Genomic DNA, 21,285 nt, shown 5'->3' on the forward strand with positions numbered 1-21,285 from the left:
ACAGGGTCAACTGAAGAAGCTGCTTCCAGCCACAGGGTGTGTTATTACTTCTACAAAGGATTCCATATTAACAAACCTTTTGTCACCAAGAACACTGAGTATACTCAAAATCACTTGGCAAAATATGAATTCTTTTTCTTCAATGACATTTAATTTAAAAAGCATCATGTACTTTCACACTCATCAGGCCTGTATTAATGCAGTACTCCCCAGTACTAAAGGACAGTGAATGAGCATTAAACACATGTAATAGTAAAACATACCGTTATCAGTGATCATTGGAGCGGTCAGATTGCAGAAACAGGATGAATTTTTCAGCACTACATTTTCATAAAATATTTCAACAGCTGTTACAATTTTTATCATACAGAAAGTAAGGATTTTGCTTACATTTGCAGTCACAACAACCTATGAAACAATAAAAACAAGAATAACACGAGGGGGGGTTTGTTATACTTGCCAAGTCATCACCTTGACTTTAAAGAAAATGACAAACTATGAAACGCACAAAATGAAAATTTTTGTGGTGAAAGCAGACAATTCAGTGGTAAACTTGCAAAGGAGAGTGACTCTCCCAACTCAAGAAGAGATACAGAAAGAGCTCTGAAAGTAATAGTATTGCTTACTTCCAGAAATTAAATGGACCTGTATAGTATGCTAGCAAGCAATCTTAACTAATTTTGGATTTTAAAACTAGAATTTTTCTGTGTTAGCATATGCTGTTATATTCCTTTAAAAATATTTAAGTAAGAATCTTCACACAGAGAAAGCATTTACATCCATAACCAAAGAGCACTTAACTATGAAACAGAACTTATATTGTAATGAATTATCCTTTGTTTCTGGCTGAGAGTGCTTTACAAATATGATTACATTAGTGTATTCAATCAGGAAATCAGAAACAATAGCATGCAGATTAAGTGGCCAGTCACAATAGTTGATAATCAAATATTCAAGGCTGTGTGTGTGTGTGTGTGCTGTGAACAGATACAGAGTAAAGACTAGTATCAAGCACTTAAGAATTTGTGCTAGCATATGTGTCCCAGTGAATGTTTTCTAACTTGTTACAAAGCTCAGAACTTCCATTCTGCACTTGATATACAGTTACTGGAAATATTAAAATAGCTGATACAGTGATTCAATGGAAACATCGCCTGAGTTAGCACACTGAATATTTGAATTTTTGACTTAACATCGTGGAGCATAGCTTCAGGATACATTTCACAGGAGAGGAGGAGAACATCTATCTAGTTCACACAATCAGCTTACTGAGATTTCTAAGACTGGCAATTGTTGGAGGAACTAATATATGGAACAGGGTGACAAGACATGCTGCAATAAGCAACAAAATTACATATTTTAAGTCACAATAAACAAACACACATAAAACTGGGTGTACATACCTGATATTTGGCAGGGAAACTTAGCAGGATTTTCAGATCTTTATCAGGTGCATGTGAAATGTTATACCAACCATTTATGCTGTTTGAATGTGTACAATTTTCTTTTAATGTGCACCTAAAAGTATACATAAAATTATACTAGCCTCCTTATTGTGCCTTTGACTTCAGACACTGTACTTCAACTTATTTAAAGTTATTGATTTTTTACAGGAACCCTATTGGTTTTTTTAACAGGAATATGGTTATAACTGCAAAAAGCTTTAGGAAAACAGTCAGTAAAATCTTCTGCTTATCAAAATTAATTACAATGCATTGATATATGCTCGAGGGCTTTGATTAAATCAATGGGACTCAAGCAAATATGAGATGCTTGGCCAGTAAAATGGAATTGGTAGCCTAGGACAGAATTCATCATCCCCAACTTGACTGCTTCATTGTACAGCTCTAGATCTGATCCCCTCGCTGTCCCCCAGCCCCCCTCTACACTCTTTGGGGAGAAATACATTCTTGAGGGTACAATTCACCTGCCCTGCTTTACACAGTCATACAAAAAATGAAATGAACCACACTATAGAAAATGCTGGTTCTCTCCAGAGGGTATAAGAAGGGATAGCAGTGAAACTCAAATGTAAAGCTATACTACAAATGTGCATAGTTGATGAGATGCATCTTCTTCCCTAATCTTCTTTGGCACCCACTGACATGAATGGTAATTCTTCCCTTTTCTGTCAGTGCACTTGGTTAAAAACACCAGATTTGAAAAGGTTCAAAACAGACTTCTCTGTCTTCAAGCACAGAACTAATTTCAGAATTAGGATAGCTCAAAGTAAATACAAATGTTAGAGATGCAAAATCGTAGGAAACAAACTCTGCAACAAAAAATTCAGAAAGAATGAGGAAACACTGGGATACGTAAGTACTACAAAGATTATACATATTAAAAACAGATTGTAAGAAAAAGACAACATAGGCATACAATTTGGATGGACAATCAATGAGTTTGAAAGGTGAATCCTTAAAATGCTGTCTGCTATCAACAGTTAATGAACAATTCATAAATTAACTCCAAGTAATTTCATACAGTTAGCAATTAAAGACAAGCAAGTGCTAACCGAATATATCTTAATATTTTAATGCTATGAATGAATATTTATAAATAAATGTAATATTTAATAGTTTTAATTCTACTTTGTAGAAGCACATATAGCTTCACTCCTATGAACAGTGACATCTGCCTTAATGAACCATTCCTTCACTAAAAACTGGAAATGAGTTCACAGTTGCAATGAGTTCACATGAGCCTTTTCATGAAGAGCTCACTGTAAAAACATATTTCACAAACAATGTGTTCTCTCTCCAAAATGAAAAACATATTCGACAAAAATATCCACCACATTCTGAAATGCCCAAAATAACCCCACAAACCTTAGGAACCATAAAGTCATGCTCCCTGCAGATCAAGATGTTGGCAATTGGAATGCAGTTAAGCACACGGTCACTTCCTATGTGGTTTAACTCAGGAAACTGAGTTCCTGCTGCACAAGAACCTGGTGGGGCTTTGCATCTGAATACATTCAGATCATAATGACACTGTAAAAAACTGGGACTATATATGCCTTATTTTTTTTAAACTGCCTGAGCTAGGGCAAATTTCAGGCTCATTTGCATCCATCTTCACCCTACTGAGATCACAAAGGTTCATTAGCACCACAGTTTTAGAGCCAGAGAAGATAGGATCCATCATCATCAGATGTGCATAAACCACATTCTCAGATACATACAGGTAGGTAATTCACACTGGCAATGAGGAAAGACAAAAGAAGGACATTCTACAGTTTCTGACAGGGTAAGGATTATAATAGTAAAGATGCAAGGCAACACACTTGCAAGTACCTGGCACTAAATAAGTGCATGCATTTCAGGGATGCTAACATCGAAATATTAAAAAAGAAAACTGTTTATCAAGCTGAATATTTACAACTGGCCCAGGAAAAAGCTATTTGCTTTCTTAGACTGCTTGAGCAACACAACCAGTGAACCTGTTTCCCTCATTTGCATTGAAGAATCTGAGAGTTTTAATAGCAAAACCAGTAATGCGATCCAGGGTCATGCTTGTCTTTATGTGAGGGAAAAATGCATCTTCTGTTGCTCTAAAAGCTGACCTTTAACACTCTAACAGTGTGCTGTGGAGAATGGTCATTTTCATATGAAGCAGCCACATCTGATGCCCCTCAGCATAAATTCTCAAAATTGCCCTGCAAAGGCCAAGAGCAAAATAATTCTACTCACCTAAAGATGAAGTTATTCTGTAACATATTTTTGAACATTTATATTGATTGAAAAGACTTTGAATGAATATAATAGATAAATCATGTGAACCACATGATTTTGAAAAGTAACATATAGACTCAGACAACTTAGTCTTGCTTTCTTGGAAAAGTGAACTTATGCAAGTATGAAGGTTAAGGTATGAAAGCCTTGGATCAGATTTCAGACACACATAGATATGTGCACAGAGAAAATCAGAGACAAGATTTTTTTTAATTCCACAGCGAACTAATTCTTTACACTACTAAAGATTTCTTTGCACAGTTGGAACTGAGTTCCTCTTATTTCACTATGAAAACACAATGCTTATGCATACTGGTTAATTCATATTTACTTAAGTCTCTGCTTCACTAATCTTTGTTAACTACAGATCCTAACATTGCCTTCTCTGTCCTGCTAAAGCATACTGATTTCCTCGTGGAATGAGAACATGCTGTCAGAGAAAATTGTGGCTTCCTTCTTTTTCCAATATACCAACCCCTGAATGAAGTCCACAGACGTCCACAGACACATTGACTACTTTCAAAAGTAATTCTGGTTATGTTAGATAATATATTGTGTTGTTTCCATATGGAAAATGCAGATAAAACAATACCTTGTCTTTGAATTGTATTTCAGCATAATTCAGGTAAATCTGATTGATCTACAGAAAATCAATAAACATTAGGAGAAATCACACAATGCTATGACTAACTGGTTTGAATGACTGCAAGTGAAAAGGAGTATTAATATATTTGTCCCTATGGAAGAAAGAGTAGAAATACAAACAGTAGAAACATTTTGTTTCATTTTGTTTTCACTTGCAATGAGATGCACACATTTTTTCATTAAAGGACTGGATTTTAATTCACACCATCTTTAAAATAAAGCACTAGCATTGCTGGTAAATTTTACATAAAACTGGAGTGTGTATTTTATTTTACAGAAAACTTATGTACCTGTAAAAGTAAAAAAACATATAATTGATCTCAAAATTATTATGGAATATATTGCTTTAGTGAACACATACAGACTTTGATTTAAATACTGGTTAAAAATCTCTTCCTCTTTTCCTGAAGTTTCACTCAGAGCTGTCTCTTCACAAAACCAAATATTTAATGACATTAAGCATTGAACAGTGAAAAATTACGTAGGTGTTGAACAGGACTCGTATTGCAGTAATTCATTTTTTCTACAAAAGAGTAAATTTTTTCTGTTTCAATCAAATGGAAACTTTTAGTGATTCCCCTCATAAGTAGGGGATTTACAGAATAGTAAGAGTTATTCACCATCTCTTTACAAGGTAATTAAAAGCCTGAAAAGCTTAGCACTGTAACGTACACAGCTTCTAACAAGGGAGCCTAACAGAGTTTGAAGAAAACACATTACAGAATAAATACCTACTTTCTTCCAATAACTACCTTTGCAAACATAAAGGAGCAGATCTTCAGCAAAATTACACTAACACCAAATAGGGAAGAAACCAAAATGAGTAGTATTAACCTTCTAAAAGAGGCCACTAGTGGAATTCCTCAAAAATCTACCTTACAGGCACTTCAGTTTAAGATTTTAATCACTGGCAAATTGGCATAAAAGAAAGTTAACACTGTAGACATCTGCTGATGATGCAGAGTTGGGAACATTCACATGCAAAGGAAGATAAGAATAGCACCCAGGAAAACTTGGATAACCTTGAATTGGAATGACATTTCATAGCATAAAGTACAAGAACGTGTACCTACAGCAATAAAAATCTCACAACCCATATGTGTTATAGACTGGAAACTCATCAGTTGGAAAGACAACAAAGAAAGAGAAGAACCTGGGGGCATTATTTGATCATGGATGATTGTGGCCCATCAATGTGATGCTGTCATGAAAAAGACGTTTGTGATCCCAGAACACACTAAGGTGCTTCCTGGACAGACTGATTAAACAACATTAAGCAAGACAGAGCTGAAATCTCTGGAACACTTTGAGAGCTGTGGCCATCCTTATCTTAAAAGAATGCATAAATTTTGCAGAAGGATTACTGAAGTGGAGGTAAGAAAGGAGTGTCTCATGTGAGAGGACCTTAGTGAAGCTCACTGTTTAAGCACACCAAAATTAAAGGAGAGAGAGAGAGAGAGAGAGAGACTGCTTTCACAAAAACATTGAAGAGGTGAGTGTGAGGGACTTGGGATGGGGGAATTTATTTAGGCAAAGGTGATGTTAACAGCAGAACAAATGACTATAACCTGTCCATACACATACACATGATGAAAATGAGCAGACATTTTTACCAGCAAAAAAATGAGACTGCTAGGAAACCACATAACCAGGGCAGGAAGGAAAAAAAGCCTATCTACATTTAGGATGATCCTTTGCAAGTTTTTAGTTTTACATGATGTGGTTGCTTGCAATTGCTAAGACTAGGCCTGATGACCCAGGAATTTCTCCAGTCCAGGTGCCAGATGTAAAATAGGTTTCAAACCTGCTTCAAAGTAAGTGTCAAAATTAATGATTCAAATACGGGAATGAAGTATTCAGAAGGAAAACTCTGCTTTGGCCAAACCAGTCAGTGGCTCTGACAAAGGGAACTGTCAATACTGAAGACAACTAAGCCCTCTTTTCTCATTCTCACACACAAGATGCTCCCAGCTATTAAGACGTTTCAAGCACGAGTATACAATTTTATCTCTCAATCTGGAAAACAAAAATATTGCTTCTAGAAGCAAAATTATTTATTAATCTTAGCCCAACATATATTTTATGGGTCGATTTCAAAAATCTGAGGTTTACATAGTCTTTCAAAAGTGCTGAGTTCCCTTTTACATGATAAGAAAATGTCTCACATTTATGGCTATGACTGATTCCACAAAAAATCAGTAGACGCAATCTTGATGTTGAATAGCCTCAAGCCAGTCAAAATGTACACTGACTAATAATGCACTGCTTTTATATGACAGTCTAAAATACTAAAAGATACCTTTGATTGAAAGAACACCACCCACAGTAGGGGTCCTTTGCAGATAAGCATTCTTGCTCAGAAGCAAATCTACCGCAATTTGCAACTGGTATTCTTCTCACCTGAAATAGAAAAAATGCAATAGCACATTGAATTAATACAGCCTCCATAACCAGGGAACTTGAAGGTTACTATTAAAAATCTGATAGCAACCAAGCACAATCCCTCTGGGGAAGTCTCCTTATGGATTCCCCTCTGCCAGAAGACCTTTGGATAGAAATATGCAGCCTATTTTGCACACACTGTATTTTGCCATCAGATAATGAACCACCTCTGACAATAACAATTTGGTTCTACTACTCAAAGGCCAGCATGGGCAGATTAGTGCAAGACTGATCAGCATAGTGAATTACAGATAGTAATAGAAAGGAGATACATTTTATAAATAATGCTCTGCTTAGCAGAACACCATTTTCCTCTCCTCAGAATGGAGATATTTAAATGATTGATGAAGGTGCATCCAAAAATGCATGCGCATAACAAAATGCATCTGTGTTTGCATCACCATGTCAGGTTACTGCATGTGCACACTAGAACGAACGCATGCAACTGCTTAGCATGCATGAAAATGCCATTTCAGTAAGTAAATGTAGATAATTGTGGCTATATTGTATGTATCTATACTTGTACATTCAGCTTGAATATCCTAGCCAGCCATTTTCAGAAAAGGAAAGGAAAAAGAAAAAGAGAAAGCTGATTACAAATACTGAACACAGATACAAATAATGTGATTTATAACAATGTGAATTAATGATCTTAGTAAGAAAAACTAATTTGAACCATATTTTACAAATTTGCAAGAATTAGAAGTTCCTATATTTTGTCAACAGAAACAAGGATACACTGCTTCCTGCAAAATTATATTTACTGTTTTATCTATCCATATATTGTAAAATTCAATTTATCTGAAAGTGTGTGAGATAATTAATTCAGAAACCAGTCATAATCCTAGACCACTAACAAATTAAAGAAGACAATGCAGAGTTTTATTTCAGCTCCAAGAGATGATCAGAGAAGTACATTTATTCCTAAAAGCTGTTGTTCCTCTATAAAAACTTGGTCTTTTACCAAAGCTAAAGAAAATTCAAGTCTTACTTTGAATATCTATGTATACTTTTGACTGAGATTTTGCTTCCTTCTAAATTTGTGATAGATGTTCTATATCAGTCAGACTTTTTCCTACCAACTTACCCCTACTCTGTAACAGCAGGCTAAAACGCTATTCACTGCCAGAAAAGTGATTTTATTGTAAGTGATGGTAATTAAGTGCTGGGTGAAATCCTGTTCAGTTAAGATGGACAGCAAGCCCTTAAGCTTTCAATGCCATCTTTCCCACTGCTGGCGAGACAAAGGGATTTTCTGATTGCTGCTCAGTAGCCCTGCTGCAAGATGTGCTGCAACAACTGCACCAGCTCCTGGGAGCCACTCACTGCTTGATGTGCAGCTCCAACACATCTGCTCACAGGCAACAACTCTCAGCCACTGCTGAACTCCTTGGCCTCACTATGCACACATACTGCTCACTTCCCATTGTCCTTTTGTTTTGTTCTTTTGAAGTCTATGCCTAACTGAAGACAATGGGAATTTTATCGCTGATTACAGCTTTATCACTGATTTCATCAGAACTAAGCCTTCAAAGCCATTTATCAAATTAAGAGATTTCGTCACTTTAGAAATTCCTTAGTTGACTGGCAATCCCTGACCTACAAACATCTGGATTGCTTTGTCTCCAAAGAGTGTACAAGTTCTTTTGCTGTCTCTAAGTTTGACTTTGCATGAGCTGCATTTACCTGCCTCCAGGAAAAACAGAAACAAATGCTCCTTTGACAGAATGGCATAAAATAAGCATGGAATTAAGGATATTGCTGGATAGTAACAACACTGGGCAGCACCACAGCAGCTTTCCAAGCTCTGCAGGAGTGCAGCCCAAACTTAGACAACATAACTAGATATTAGATGTAAACTTGGTAACTGCAGTTCGCATATTAAAAGTCTAACTCAGACACAAACAGATGCTTCCATTATATAAACTGGTAGAAATCCTTAAAGCAATAGTTTATATTAATTTATTATTTTATTAAATATTGTACTTACTTTATTGGCAGAGGGCAGATAGATGTAGTTATTATTTACTGGATCAAGTCGTAGCTTGGGGAAAATGGAAGTTTCTTCCTCAATTTCATATAAAACCTCTGGGCAATTAGATTTCATATCTTCATTAAGAATAGCCTAAAACATGTGTAATTAAATTATTACCATGTTCTTTTATTGATCAGTCAACATCTTAAACAATAGCATAATTTCAGTTACATCAAAGCTCCGGAGATTAATTACTGTGCTATGATTCAATTCACCTACTGCACTGGTTCTCACACTGGAGAAGGATGAAGGAAAAGATCATAAGAACAGAATTTCAACAAAACCCATACCAGACACATTTAGTAGTGAATTTGGCACTGGTATAGCATATGAAACATGCCTTTTACCAAGCCTGTTACTGATTGATTCGGAAACTGAATGTTGAAAAAATGCCTCTATCCCAAAATCAAAATCTTACTCCTATCAATTGAGAAGAAAGTATTAGCCTCCAGAAAAGAAACTAACATTCAGATACCCATAAAGTAAAAAGGAACTTACACAAACTTCTTTGTGGCTGCTCTAAGTACACAGCTGTGATTATATTTCTTTTCCTTACCTTGCTCAACTCTACTGTTTTCTACCACCCTTTGCACAGAATTCAAGAGAAGCAGAGACCACAGAAACTTCATTTTGCAAGCCAATAATCACACTGACATTGGCTTTTCATGACTAAATGAGGGAGGTGTGTTCACTGTCCCCACTGTGTTAAGGAGACAGGGAAGACTTCAATTTAATTTTTCATTATCAAAAGCAAAATGAAATCAAATGGACAAAGCTTTTCAAGGTCTCTACTCTATTCCCCTCCAAATGTCTGCTTAATATAGACAAAGAATGAGAGTCATCCTTTGCAGTGTAGAGAGGAAATGCACATTCTTGCAAAATCCAGAAAAAATTAAAAGCATAAAAGACACTTAATTGGATGGTTGAAATGTTTGAAAATGAGATGACTTTCACTTTCAAGCCATGGATTTAAGCTAGCATAGGTCAACTATTCAGAAGCTAAGGCAAAATGAATCTTGACTTTTCTCTCTAATGGACAGCTTTTCACATCACACAGGCAAACAAACAAACATGCTTCCAAAATCTAACAATATTTAATATTTCTACTGAAAATCAAAGCAAGGAGGGAAATGAGGCAAAATAACTGAGAATTCCAGTCTGTAAATGAATACTGTGGGCATGAGCGTTTTAAAGAAATGTTTACTTGAATTTTAGCACGGTATGTAATTGCTTTTGAAAGTTATCTTGTTCTCCAAATGACCATACAGCTGTTATTTCACAAACAAAAAACAGAGATTCAGGGGATCATATTTGTTTTTAATACACTGAATAAACCAGGAAATATTTACCCACTTGAACACAGCAGCAGCTGGTGGAGAAGGGAAGAAATGCCACACTCAGCTTACCTTTAGTAACTGTCCATCATCTGTTCCCAAAAAGAGAACTATACGATTCAAAACAACTGTGCCATAAACAGCTACTAATCCAGAGTGAATCAAGGTAGGTAATTTCTTGATTGATCGTGCCTCCTGAGAATCAGACATAAGAAAAACATGTTAAAAAATCATTCACCTACATTCCAAAACTTTGAGGAAAAGAAGAATCCTTGGAAAGATTCTCAGAGAACTCAATTTTAGGCAACACTTTGAGTAACATTCTAATTCTGACACAGTTTCAGAGCAACACGTTATTGGAAATTACACATGAAACTAGTTTTTCATATATGACAACTGCCATATCTGTAATAAATATTGTATCTGCTGCAGTTAAATCACTGACTTCAGTGGGATACAGACTCAGCATAGCAGCAGTAAACTACTTCGCAACAGGATTATTCGTTTTTGGGATGCAAGTCCTGGGGTTATTCTGAATTTCCAGTTCTTCTCAATGAAGCCATGCTTTGCCATCACCTGAAGGCTAGATACACTCAGCAGCCACTTTCAAAGGCATGCTAATGTTCTGGAGAAAGAAGACACTTCAAACAAACTGTGTCTGTGTGTATAAAAATGCAAACCTTCATCTTCCTTGACACTAGAGGAAGTAGAGGCTTGTGTATTACATAAACATAAAAATGAGACAAAGCAATATAAAGTTCATGTCATGGAGAACACGAATGTAGCTGTGTGAGCTTTAAAATCAACCCATTACCCTCAATTCTCCATCCCACCCGAAGGAAATCAAACACATGTAAACAGCTCATGAAAAAAACATCATGCAGGAAACCTCTGCATTTTGTGGAACAAAAACCAAACCAAGTAACTCTTACTGTAGATGATCGAGTGTTGAAAGGGAATCTACCTGTGTGAGAATAGGACCATTTACCAGGGGAACTCCCTAGAAACCCATGTGTCTCCTTAGGAAGCAGTAACTCACTTTTTAAAGTCCTCTAATTGCTCTAAGTCAATTTCTGTGATAGACATTACTAAAGGTATGATCCCAACTGCTCTCCAAATGGGTCCAACCCCAGCCAAGCTTTACTTCACCTTCCCTGTATAATGTTTTCCAGTGAGCGTAGTTAAGGCAATGATGTGCCTAGAAAATGCTCTGTAAATCTACTGACCTACATCTTCATTTGAGTCATGCGCCTCATCACATGAACACGTGCTGCACATGCACCAGTGCTGGCACAAAGGAGAGGTAGGAGACAAGAGCTTAGGTAAGACCAGATCCTTGGGAACAAGCCCTGCAGGTTAGCTTACAAAATTCAGAATTTCAGCCTTAAGGATGGCTTCCTAAACCTACAGGGACCCTCTGAGTTCAAGAGCCTATTTCACTTTAATGCACAAAACAAAGTGTGGAATGGACCATCAAAACTGATGTTTAGAAGAAAGGTGAAGGCATTTCTCAAAGTTATGAAGCAAACCTGCAACACGGTAACAGCTGAATTCAACTCTCTTGCACACTGGCTTAACCCTAAAAAGTCTCTGCACTAGAAGTATTTTTTTCTGAACTGCAATCCTAAGTTAATTAAAATGTTCTTCAGTCATCTGAATTATTTTAATTAGCTTGAAAGAACAGCAACTTTGAAAAAAATAATACTTCATTAACTTTCATATTTAATTTTTTTTTTTCATGCAGCAGGAAGAAGACACAGGGAACTGTTATGCACTGGCACAGAACTTCAGTAAAACTCACTTGGCCATGAGAATCCAGTACGCTGGAGGTCTGCATTAGATAGGGATATGGGGCAGGGTGTGATTGCAAGCATTTTAAGGTGGAAAAAATTAACTCACTTTATTAATAGATCAGAAGGTAATAAAATTCCAGAACTAGTGCACTCAAAGAGTCTTCACTCAGGTTAGGGAGTGAGGAAGTAGAGCTTCCACACTTTCATTTCCACCAAAATTAGGAATAGTTTTTCCGCAGTGCACCATGTAGCAGTGTAAGAGAGACACTACCCTAGGTTCCTCACAGACTCTGTACAACAAGACTGCAGAAAAGAGGAGTACTCACCCAGTTTCTGAAAAGCTTTGCTGCCAGATTTTATTTTGACCCACATACTAATAAAATAACCTCTGTCATATCAGCGCATCCTCCTCATCTGACTGAAGAACCAATACTGACAAGTGTGGAAGTCTCCTCCCCTCCCTCTGCTTGCTAGAGGGAGGGTCAACATGACATTGAGCTAATATGGATAAGAACAGGGGGAATTCAGATGGTGGACAGTCACAAAAAAAATTGCCTTCTCTCTTTTGCAACCTATTTCTCCAGTTTGCCCATTTCCTCCAGGGTGCAGCTGCTGCTTTCATCCTTCTGTCACTCCTTTTCCACATCCATTGATTGTTTTAACAAGCCCTTTTACCTCTTCCACTGTGACTAATGGGGTTACAGCACTGTAAGGCCTTCCCAAGCTGCTTCTTTCACAGCTAAATCCATTCTTAAAAATGCATTTACAGTCTAAATTTCCTTTATACTTGAAGAGTCATTCATCTCCATGGTCATCTGTTTGTCTATCCTATAACATTTTCAGGTGCATACAAAAGCAAGAAAAGCAGAAGAAAATATAATACCATTCTGCAAGACCTCCTTTTTTTTTAATTCTTTAGTTCCATCCTCTGTTCTATTCTGTAATTCCTCTACAGTCTATAGTTGCTTGGTTATTGGCATGGAAGGCATTTATACTCATTTTCTATTTGGCATTTCATTTTCAGATGCATCTCTGTACGACTCCAGCTGAAACAACCATATTCACACTTCTACTTTCTGTCTTGATTTCCTCCTGATTATTTTACATTGCGTGCCTCAGCGGAAAGGGCAGCATTTTTAGCTCACACAGCACTCATCATATGCAGCTGTCCAAAAAGTAAAAGTAAAGGGTTTGAGCATCAGAGTGAAAGAACAGATGCAGCTATACAAAGGGACAGAAGATTTGTAAGTAGCATATAGCAACAGGCAACATTAAAACAATAGATGCCTACCCTAGGGGGAAAGAACTTTTGTAACCTCATTATTCTTTCTTAACTTCACCATCCTTTAACCACCTCCATCAATTTTTACTATACCAGAGGGTAGCAAATATTGGGGCACGCAGCAAGCCTTTATTAGGGCTAAGGAATGAGGAGACAAACTGTTCCAAGGTTTTATTTCCAGGAAGTTTTTTGATTTGTGCATTGCTCAGCACTGTTAGGTGGACAAGTCTGTCCAGGTGAGCAGCCTGCAAAAAATCAAGGATGACCAGAAAATCAGAGTCTTCAGTGAGACCTTGCAGTGTTAAATCCTGAGGCTCATGATGCAAGGCAGGAAGAACAGTGGTTGAGTGAGATGCTGATAGAGACTCCTGAGATGGGGAAGCTGGAAACTTGTGACTTCTTGCAGCAGCAGAAATAGTCCTTCTCTGCCCTCAGATCAAAGTTCACAGAAGTGGTAAAGTGTCCCAATAACCAGTCAGGGAAAACAAGCTCCATTAAGGAAGGCTTTGAAACCAACTGAGCTTGAACACTGTGTTAGCAGAGAGCAAAAGGAAGTGGTGAGTTATCGTGAGGGATGAAGGCACACACTTGCTAAACAGTCATGCTGTAACAACAGCTTGGGGCTTCTTTCAGGGGACCCTACCCATTACAGAAAGACTGCAGTAACTTTCCATTCCTTGGACCACTACCCATCGTTGCACATCCACGTGGACACCAAAGACAGGGCCTAGTGCAGATCAGGACTGTGAAGCTCTGGGGCAAAGAGAATAAGATGGCACCCCAGGCTATGTTAACCTGTGGGGTCAGACAAGAGCGATGCTCTTCTGAATCTGCTGCTCAAAAACAAAGAAGAACTGACTGAAGATGTGATAATCCAAGCAGAGAGCTGGAGACCAGGCTTCAGTGTGTTCAGGGAAATGGTCAGTGGAATCACCTGAGAGTCAGCTTTGAAGGGAAATAGAGCTCAAGTAAACCAGCAGGTCTTTCAGACAATCTCCATCAAGCACAAAACTCAGGAAAATGAGCAGACATATCACAAGATGGCCTCTAACTAAACAGGGAAGTAATGATTGAACTACACTGCAGAACAACAGCATAAAGGAGGAGGAAGCAGGATGAAGGAGGATGTCCCTGGACATGCAGGAATGGTCTTAGGAAAACCTGAGCTCACCTGGTTTTGGAACTGGGAACTCTTTTGGAACAAGAAGAGCTTCCACTACCACATGAGCAAGAAAAGAATAAATAATGAAAATGCACATCAGCTCCTGAATAGCTCAGGAGATTTACTGACAGTGGATGCAGACATGGCCCTGGACTTCACCAGCAACATCTTGTGGTCCTTTGTTCAAGAAGGAGATAAACTACAAGTTCCGGGAAAGGATTAAGCCAGAGATCTCTTAAGAAATCTCAGTTTTTATAAGTTTTAGGGAAGACAGATGGGATCTGTAGGAAGATGCTGAGAGACTGTCTGATGAAGCTGAAAGGTTATTCTCTACTATTTCAAAAGCTGTGGAGATCAGGTAAAGTTACCAATTGAATAAAGACAAATACTGCACTGATATAAAAAAAATAACCCAAAACAGTAGGTTTTTTGTTTTGTTTTTTTCAGGGAACTACACATTAGTTGATCTCACTATTTTCCTGGGAGAATCATGAAGAAAATCCTCTTTGAAACCACTTCTGGACACAAGAAGATAAATAAAGTGACTGAAAAAAGCCAGCATAAATTTACCAAGGATACATCATGCCTGACCCATCTGAAGCATTTATAAGACTTGTAGATGTGGTGCTTAAGGACGTGGTTTTGTGGCAGATGACCTAACAGGTCTTCTCCAAAACTGGGCTGGCTCAGCCTACAGAAGAGACATTTTCAGAGGGACCAAAGAAACAAAGCCAGACTCTTAACCGAAGTGCATGTAAGGTAACAAGAGCTAATGACACAACGTGAAACACTGAAGCTTTCTAGTGAACAGGAGATGAATAAGCACCTCTATGAGGGCAATCAAGCAGAACAGGTTGTCCAGAGAGGTTGTGCAGTCCCCATCCCTGCAGCATGAGAGTTGACAAGTCTTTGGTGGCTTACTTCCCACACTAAAGAGGGATGAACTGAAGACTCATTGTAACAAGACAGAAATATTCACTTTAAAAATCTTAACTCTAGAAACCCATTAAACATCAGATGCAACACTAGCACTCTGCAATACTCAGGAGATTGACTTTACTACTATAAAATTAATTACAGGATCAATTTTGATATAAAACTATATTTAGAAGTCTGTAGCTCTTTCCTTAAATAAAAAAACAATTAATCAGTCTGGAATGAGTTACCACACAAATTTAAATGTTGTTCCTGCAAATTAAAGGCCATAATTAAACTTCAGAATCTCATTTTGGTAGAGCTTACACCAGCTAGGGTTTGTCCAAGGATTCCAAACTATGAAAAATTAAGGGACACATACCAACCCTCATATGTATCACCCATTGAAAAATGAAAAAGTTCAAAGAACAGACTATTACAAGTCTTAACTTACATTAAATAATAGATGAAAATCTAACCAAGATAACTTATCTTTTAGTAACTATCACAACTGCTTAGCATTTTCATATACTAGAATAAACAACTTAATATAAACTACAGCAATTCTCTTTCTTACAGGTATATGCCTACAACTTTTGGGGGATTTTCTACCTGAAAATTTATGAATCCTTGATTCTCTCTGAATCCTTTTCTCATGCAACTTTTTTAATGGCAAAACCAGTTTCCAGATTTGTCGTTATCGTGGTTAGGCATCTAATCTACATCTCTACATATCTCTCCTGTTGATGTTCTCCAATTGGAACACTTTTCCTACTCATCTACTTGGCTGTGACTCAAAACATCCTGGCTTGTCTGTAAGAGACCTGAGATCCTTGTAGGTCCTGTTCTGTCACAGAACAAGAGAAGAAAAGCCTTTCTTAAAGTTCACTAGCTCCCGCAGCAAGTTTGTGTCAAATTCCAGCATTCCTCCTGTGCTTTTAAGTACTCAGTCAAGTTTCTGAAGAGAAATTGAGAATGAGATTTGGAAAATTCACATTTATTAACTTTTATTAACTATTATTAATGGAATTGTGAAGAAGATGCACTTATGTATATGTAGGATATGCTAGAGAGTCTAGTAACACATACACCCTGATAGTGCATGTAAATAGATATATTCAAAACTAAGAGACATGTGGATCAAAGAAGAAAGAGCTGAATATAAAAAAATGTTTTCAGAGTAGTTTCATCTAAAACACCACTTGCCTCTTGCTAGATAGGGATCCTGTCTCTGGGAATCAAGTAGTGCCAATGTCCTGAATAAATGCATCCAAGTAGGACAAACTTCTTTGTGCATACTACAGCACAAAACAAAAATGGACTTGCTTACTTCTCATATGGAGAAATTCCACAGAATTTGTAGCAGTCACATAGTTTTTGATAAATTTGCTAAGTATGGATCTTAAAATTACTAGCTTTCAATGACAGACTCCAATCCAGCATTAAAGCTTAATGCAAATGAGAACTTTGGCCTAAGAGGCAAAGCGAAGCTAAAGAGATTACACACCTACAGTGAGTTCCAACAGGATGCAGAGCAATTTGGTTCCAGTCCAGTAAAGTACTCAAGTACATGTTTTATTTTAAATGCATGGGCATGAAGATGATGGAAATACTTACATATGCCTAATGTTAAATATGTCATTAAGTGCTTTACTGGGTTAGGGCCAGAAAGCTTAGCACCTTACAGGAATGAGTTTGGAGTAAACCATGTAGCACTGGAATAACAGGGAATTCAGGATCACAAATACTCTGGGCTTTACCCCCCTTGCTGTCTTATTGAGAAATACAATGTGATTGGAGAGGGGTAAGAGGATGTCTTGCCTAAAGGTAATCAGAGTAATAACAAAAATCTGAAGGATGACAAGATCAGAAGGAAAACAAACTGCCAGTACTTCCTAATGTACATCCTTACTATAAATTGTATTCCTGCAGTGAAAAAATCCCTGTATTTTCAATTCCTACATAGTCCATGTCTGTCCATGTTCAATTCCTACATAGTCCATAGTTCAATTCCTGATAGTCCATGTCTGGTATCCACACACCTCATCACATCACACCTGAGCTCCTGCATTCAAGGGTACCCAGAAGAGAAGATTAAGACCTGCAGCACCCTACAACACACAGTACCTGCAATGCAAAAGCCACACTGACATTCAGCATGGTCCATTCACCACTAGCACCAGAGAGGTCCTGCACTTAAAGCACTCTTAGTGCTGCAACATATTCCTTTGCTCAAGGCCAACACTGTCTTGAAAAGACTGGACCTTAAAGCATCTCCTAAGTACTGTTCCTTGCTGCCATTCCTACACATTCTAGTACCATGCACTCCTGACAGCTCCATGCTGTGAGGCACTCCCTTGTGGCCAGAGCCACTGCTAGGATTGCACACACTGCTGCAACCTGCACACTGATGGACGTGCCACACTCTATCTTCCTGTCAACTCTGAAGCCCATGTGTTTCTGAGTCCAAGAGCAGCATATTCCATGATTTGCAGGGACTCCCATACTTTGGTGAGAGACGGTAGAAGGATCTGGTCTAAAAAAACACAGAAGCAGCAGCATATGGGCCTGTCATCTCCAAACTTACTCTGCAATAGCATAGCCTAACCTTCTGTAGTATAAAAAAAAATCAAAGCTGAACTACATGCATTTATTTCTATGTTTATACACCATAAGCATATATAATTAGGTTTAAAAAGAGAGCTAATTAGCCATGTAATGTTATAGATCATACTACTTCACAGGACCCACATGTCCTGTTAGCTCACAAAATATTAAAATACCACTTTCCTCTCAGCAGTAAACTGCATTTATTGTGCCAAAATATTACAATCAATGACATCATCATAGTTTGGGACATAAGGTTAAGTAAGCAATCCTTTTAAAGTTCATTACAGTTGAGATTCTTCAACATTGTACCCAAATATAATCTAAATTCCCAGGAGGGATGAGCCTTTTGGGACATGAAAGTAACTCTGGAGTCACAGGAGTCTGATCTGAATCAGACTAATCCTGAAACAAGTGCATAATTGATTTTTCATATTCAGGTCCTGAAAGGCAATGGGGACAAAGAATTGCCCTGTCCGCAGAAATATGTGCCTCACCTTACCTGCATTATGTTACTCTATGAGGCTCTTCAGAAATTTCTTGCATGAGGTTTTGTAAAGTGTTTAAAAAGGATCTACTGCCCAGGGAGCTTTCTTCTTCTGTTTTGTTTAGCAGGCTCAGAAAGCACTTCACTAAGAAACTTCACAAGTAATTAGGAACAAACAATTCAAACTAAAACTCCAACAAGCAGATAGGTATTTTGAGATCAGAACGAGACTTTAAATTAATTCAGGAAGTTTGCCTCGTGGCTGCATAGAAATCACAGTAAGCAGTAAGCTAGCATTGGAAATCAAAGGATTGGCTCTAGCTCCTAGTGAGTTTCACTATTTACTTCAGCACAGTTGTCTCACCCACATATGGGGCTCTCATTCACAACCACGTCCTCTAACACTGGCAATAGTCTCACAGCTCAGTAGGGAGACGAGCAGACTGAATCACATGTGCCCTCTGGTAGTCTGTTTGGAAAAATCTCAGCACTGCACTTCGCTATGAGTTAGATTTGGAAAGCCAAGGAGTGACAGTAAATCTACTGCACCTCTTTCAAGGAACTTTGCAGAAACTCCTATCATAACACATCAAGGGTTCAGAAGTTTAGCTGCAAAGATGCTGGATGGTGTGGGAACTGCAAAAGGCTTAGGGCTTGCTTTACGATGCCATGCTTGATCCCCCATGGCTCTCCTTGACACTTTTCAGTGGTCCTTTTGTCACAGCTCTGGAAAATCATCTGACTCAAAAGCATGGACAGGCCTTTCAAAAGCACCTTCTTCATTTGAATGACATTTTTATCTTCCTGAATATAATTTTTAGGTGATTTCTTTACTATTGAGGCCCCATCAAAGCCAGCAGCCTTGCCTATCCCACCCTCCATGTGCCCAGCTCACCCTGGAGAGGAAGAAGCTGAAGAGAGTGTTACTGAAGTAGGTGACATGAGGAACTCCATGGGATACCACTGTCTGTGAAAACGTAACCACTGCAACAACAAAGAGATATCACCTATAGCTGTCTGCTGCACGCAAGGATTTGGGGAGGTGGCTGTGAGAGCCCTCCCAAGCAACGCCAATCATGAGAGGCCTGGGAAATACCTACCACTGAACAAGCAACCACAGATAACTTGTGATAGGGATAACAGTGCACACAGTCCAGTGCACAGAGTCAATTTGACAGGCTTTTTTTTTTCATTTCTGATGTAGCTGCAATGACACGAGATGTGAATGCACAGAATAAGATAGGAGATGCTTTATCTAGGCTGTATGGAAAATAAAATAAAATAAAATAAAATATGACTAATCTAGGCTGGAAAGGACACATCAAGGGAGATGCCTAAGACTCAGGTCTGACCCAGCATGCCCTTAGATGAGTCCTTCCCAACAGGTAGGTGGGAAGTATACCAAAATCTGGTAATGGATCCGCTTTTTAGAAACATAACGAGCTGGAGAAACCACTAGAGCTGACAGAGCCAGGGCTGATGTGCAAAGCCCGGTGTGGCTCTGCAGTTTCTCACTAACTTCGTGTGCCTCCAGGTCAGGGACACCCCATGAGTCATGCAGAGACACCAGCCACAACAGTAGCAGTGTCAACAAGGGCGTGCAGGACCAAAGCTTAGCAAACGATGCCCAGACTTACACAGCTCTTCCCGTTCATATTGAAGTGTGTGGATGCGCAGGCTTGCTCCTTCATCTCCTCCATTCCAAAGATGCAGACGGCAGTGCTGTTCCACGCCTTGGCGTTGTGGCTGTGGCGGAACACACCCACCCACCAGCCCCGCTCACCGTGGCGGACGAGGCTGGAGGAAATAATGAGGCTCCTGCACCCGCAGTCCAAATAGACGTGCCCTTGCAAACTAAGGCCACCCTCGAAAGGGCGCAGCTGGCGCAGGACAGCCATGCTGGGTGGCTCCGTGTTATTGCCCAACCTGGCCTTCAGCGTGTAGTAGGGAAAGAAAAGGTGATCCCCCCACTGGAGCGCGTCAACAAAGTGCAAAGGTTCCTCCCTGCGCTTGATGATGCCCAGCTCCTCCTTGGACTTCAGGTTGACCATGCTGCGCACCGTGATGACGGTCTCCTTGTCCGACTTCGAGGGCTCGCAGTGCAGGTGGTTCGTGTCGGCGCTGGTTGAGTAGGTGGCCGCCACGGCCAGGTACCAGGCGCCGGCCTGCTGGAAGACGACGCCGGCGGTGGAGCCGTCGGGCAGGCAACTGACCACCTCGCTTTGGTTCAGGCGCTGCCGGTAGGACGGCTGCTCCCACACCTGGCAGGCGCCGCCATCCTGGGTCCAGCCGGTCAGGAGGACGCCCACCCCGCCGGCCTCCTCGTAGTACAGCAGCAGGTTGCTGCGCGTGCCGGGGGGCTCCCCGCAGCCCTGCCCCGCCGCCGGCACCACGCGGCGCCGGGGCCGCAGCTCGGGCCGCAGCTCGTAGAGGCAGCTGCCGCCCGCCACCAGCACGGCGCCGCCGCTCACCTCGATGTTGTCGATGGGGGCCCCCGGCAGCTCGAAGCTCTGGGGTCCGGCGGCGCCCGCCAGCGCCGCCAGCAGGGGCAGCGCCCAGCTGAGGGCGGGCGGCGGCGCCGCCATGGGCGCGGGCTCGGCTCGGCGCCGCGGGGCGCCTCAGGCGGCGGCGGGCGGCGGGCGCTGCTGCGCCATGGTGCGCGGAGGGGCCGGCCGCGCTGCCGCCGCTGCCGCTTCTCCCTGCGCCGCGGCCGGGCTGCGCGGGCGGGGAGTTCCTCTTTCGGGGCGGGGAGGAGGGGGTGCCTGCACGGGAGAGGTGGGCCGGGCTCCTCCGGGAGGGCTGCCGAGCCACCTCGCCGCCGTGCGCCGCCGCTCCCCCCTCCGCCCCCC

General features: G+C 40.1%; 1 protein-coding gene across 1 annotated transcript in view; it reads right to left on the reverse strand.

Annotated features, from left to right (window-relative positions):
- Positions 1-21,021, reverse strand: part of PLXNC1 (plexin C1) — a 66,794-nt gene extending 45,773 nt beyond the window's left edge. Inside the window, exons 1-6 of the mRNA XM_062491442.1 lie at positions 20,074-21,021; positions 10,263-10,385; positions 8,812-8,946; positions 6,679-6,779; positions 1,404-1,518; positions 264-408 (exon numbers count right to left, since the gene is read on the reverse strand). Of these exons, the coding sequence (XP_062347426.1) occupies positions 264-408; positions 1,404-1,518; positions 6,679-6,779; positions 8,812-8,946; positions 10,263-10,385; positions 20,074-21,021 (1,567 nt within the window). The remainder of the gene's footprint in view (positions 1-263; positions 409-1,403; positions 1,519-6,678; positions 6,780-8,811; positions 8,947-10,262; positions 10,386-20,073) is intronic.
- Positions 21,022-21,285: the final 264 nt, after the last annotated feature.

Source organism: Cinclus cinclus, chromosome 4 (genome assembly GCF_963662255.1).
Source record: "Cinclus cinclus chromosome 4, bCinCin1.1, whole genome shotgun sequence".
Lineage (NCBI taxonomy): Eukaryota > Metazoa > Chordata > Aves > Passeriformes > Cinclidae > Cinclus > Cinclus cinclus.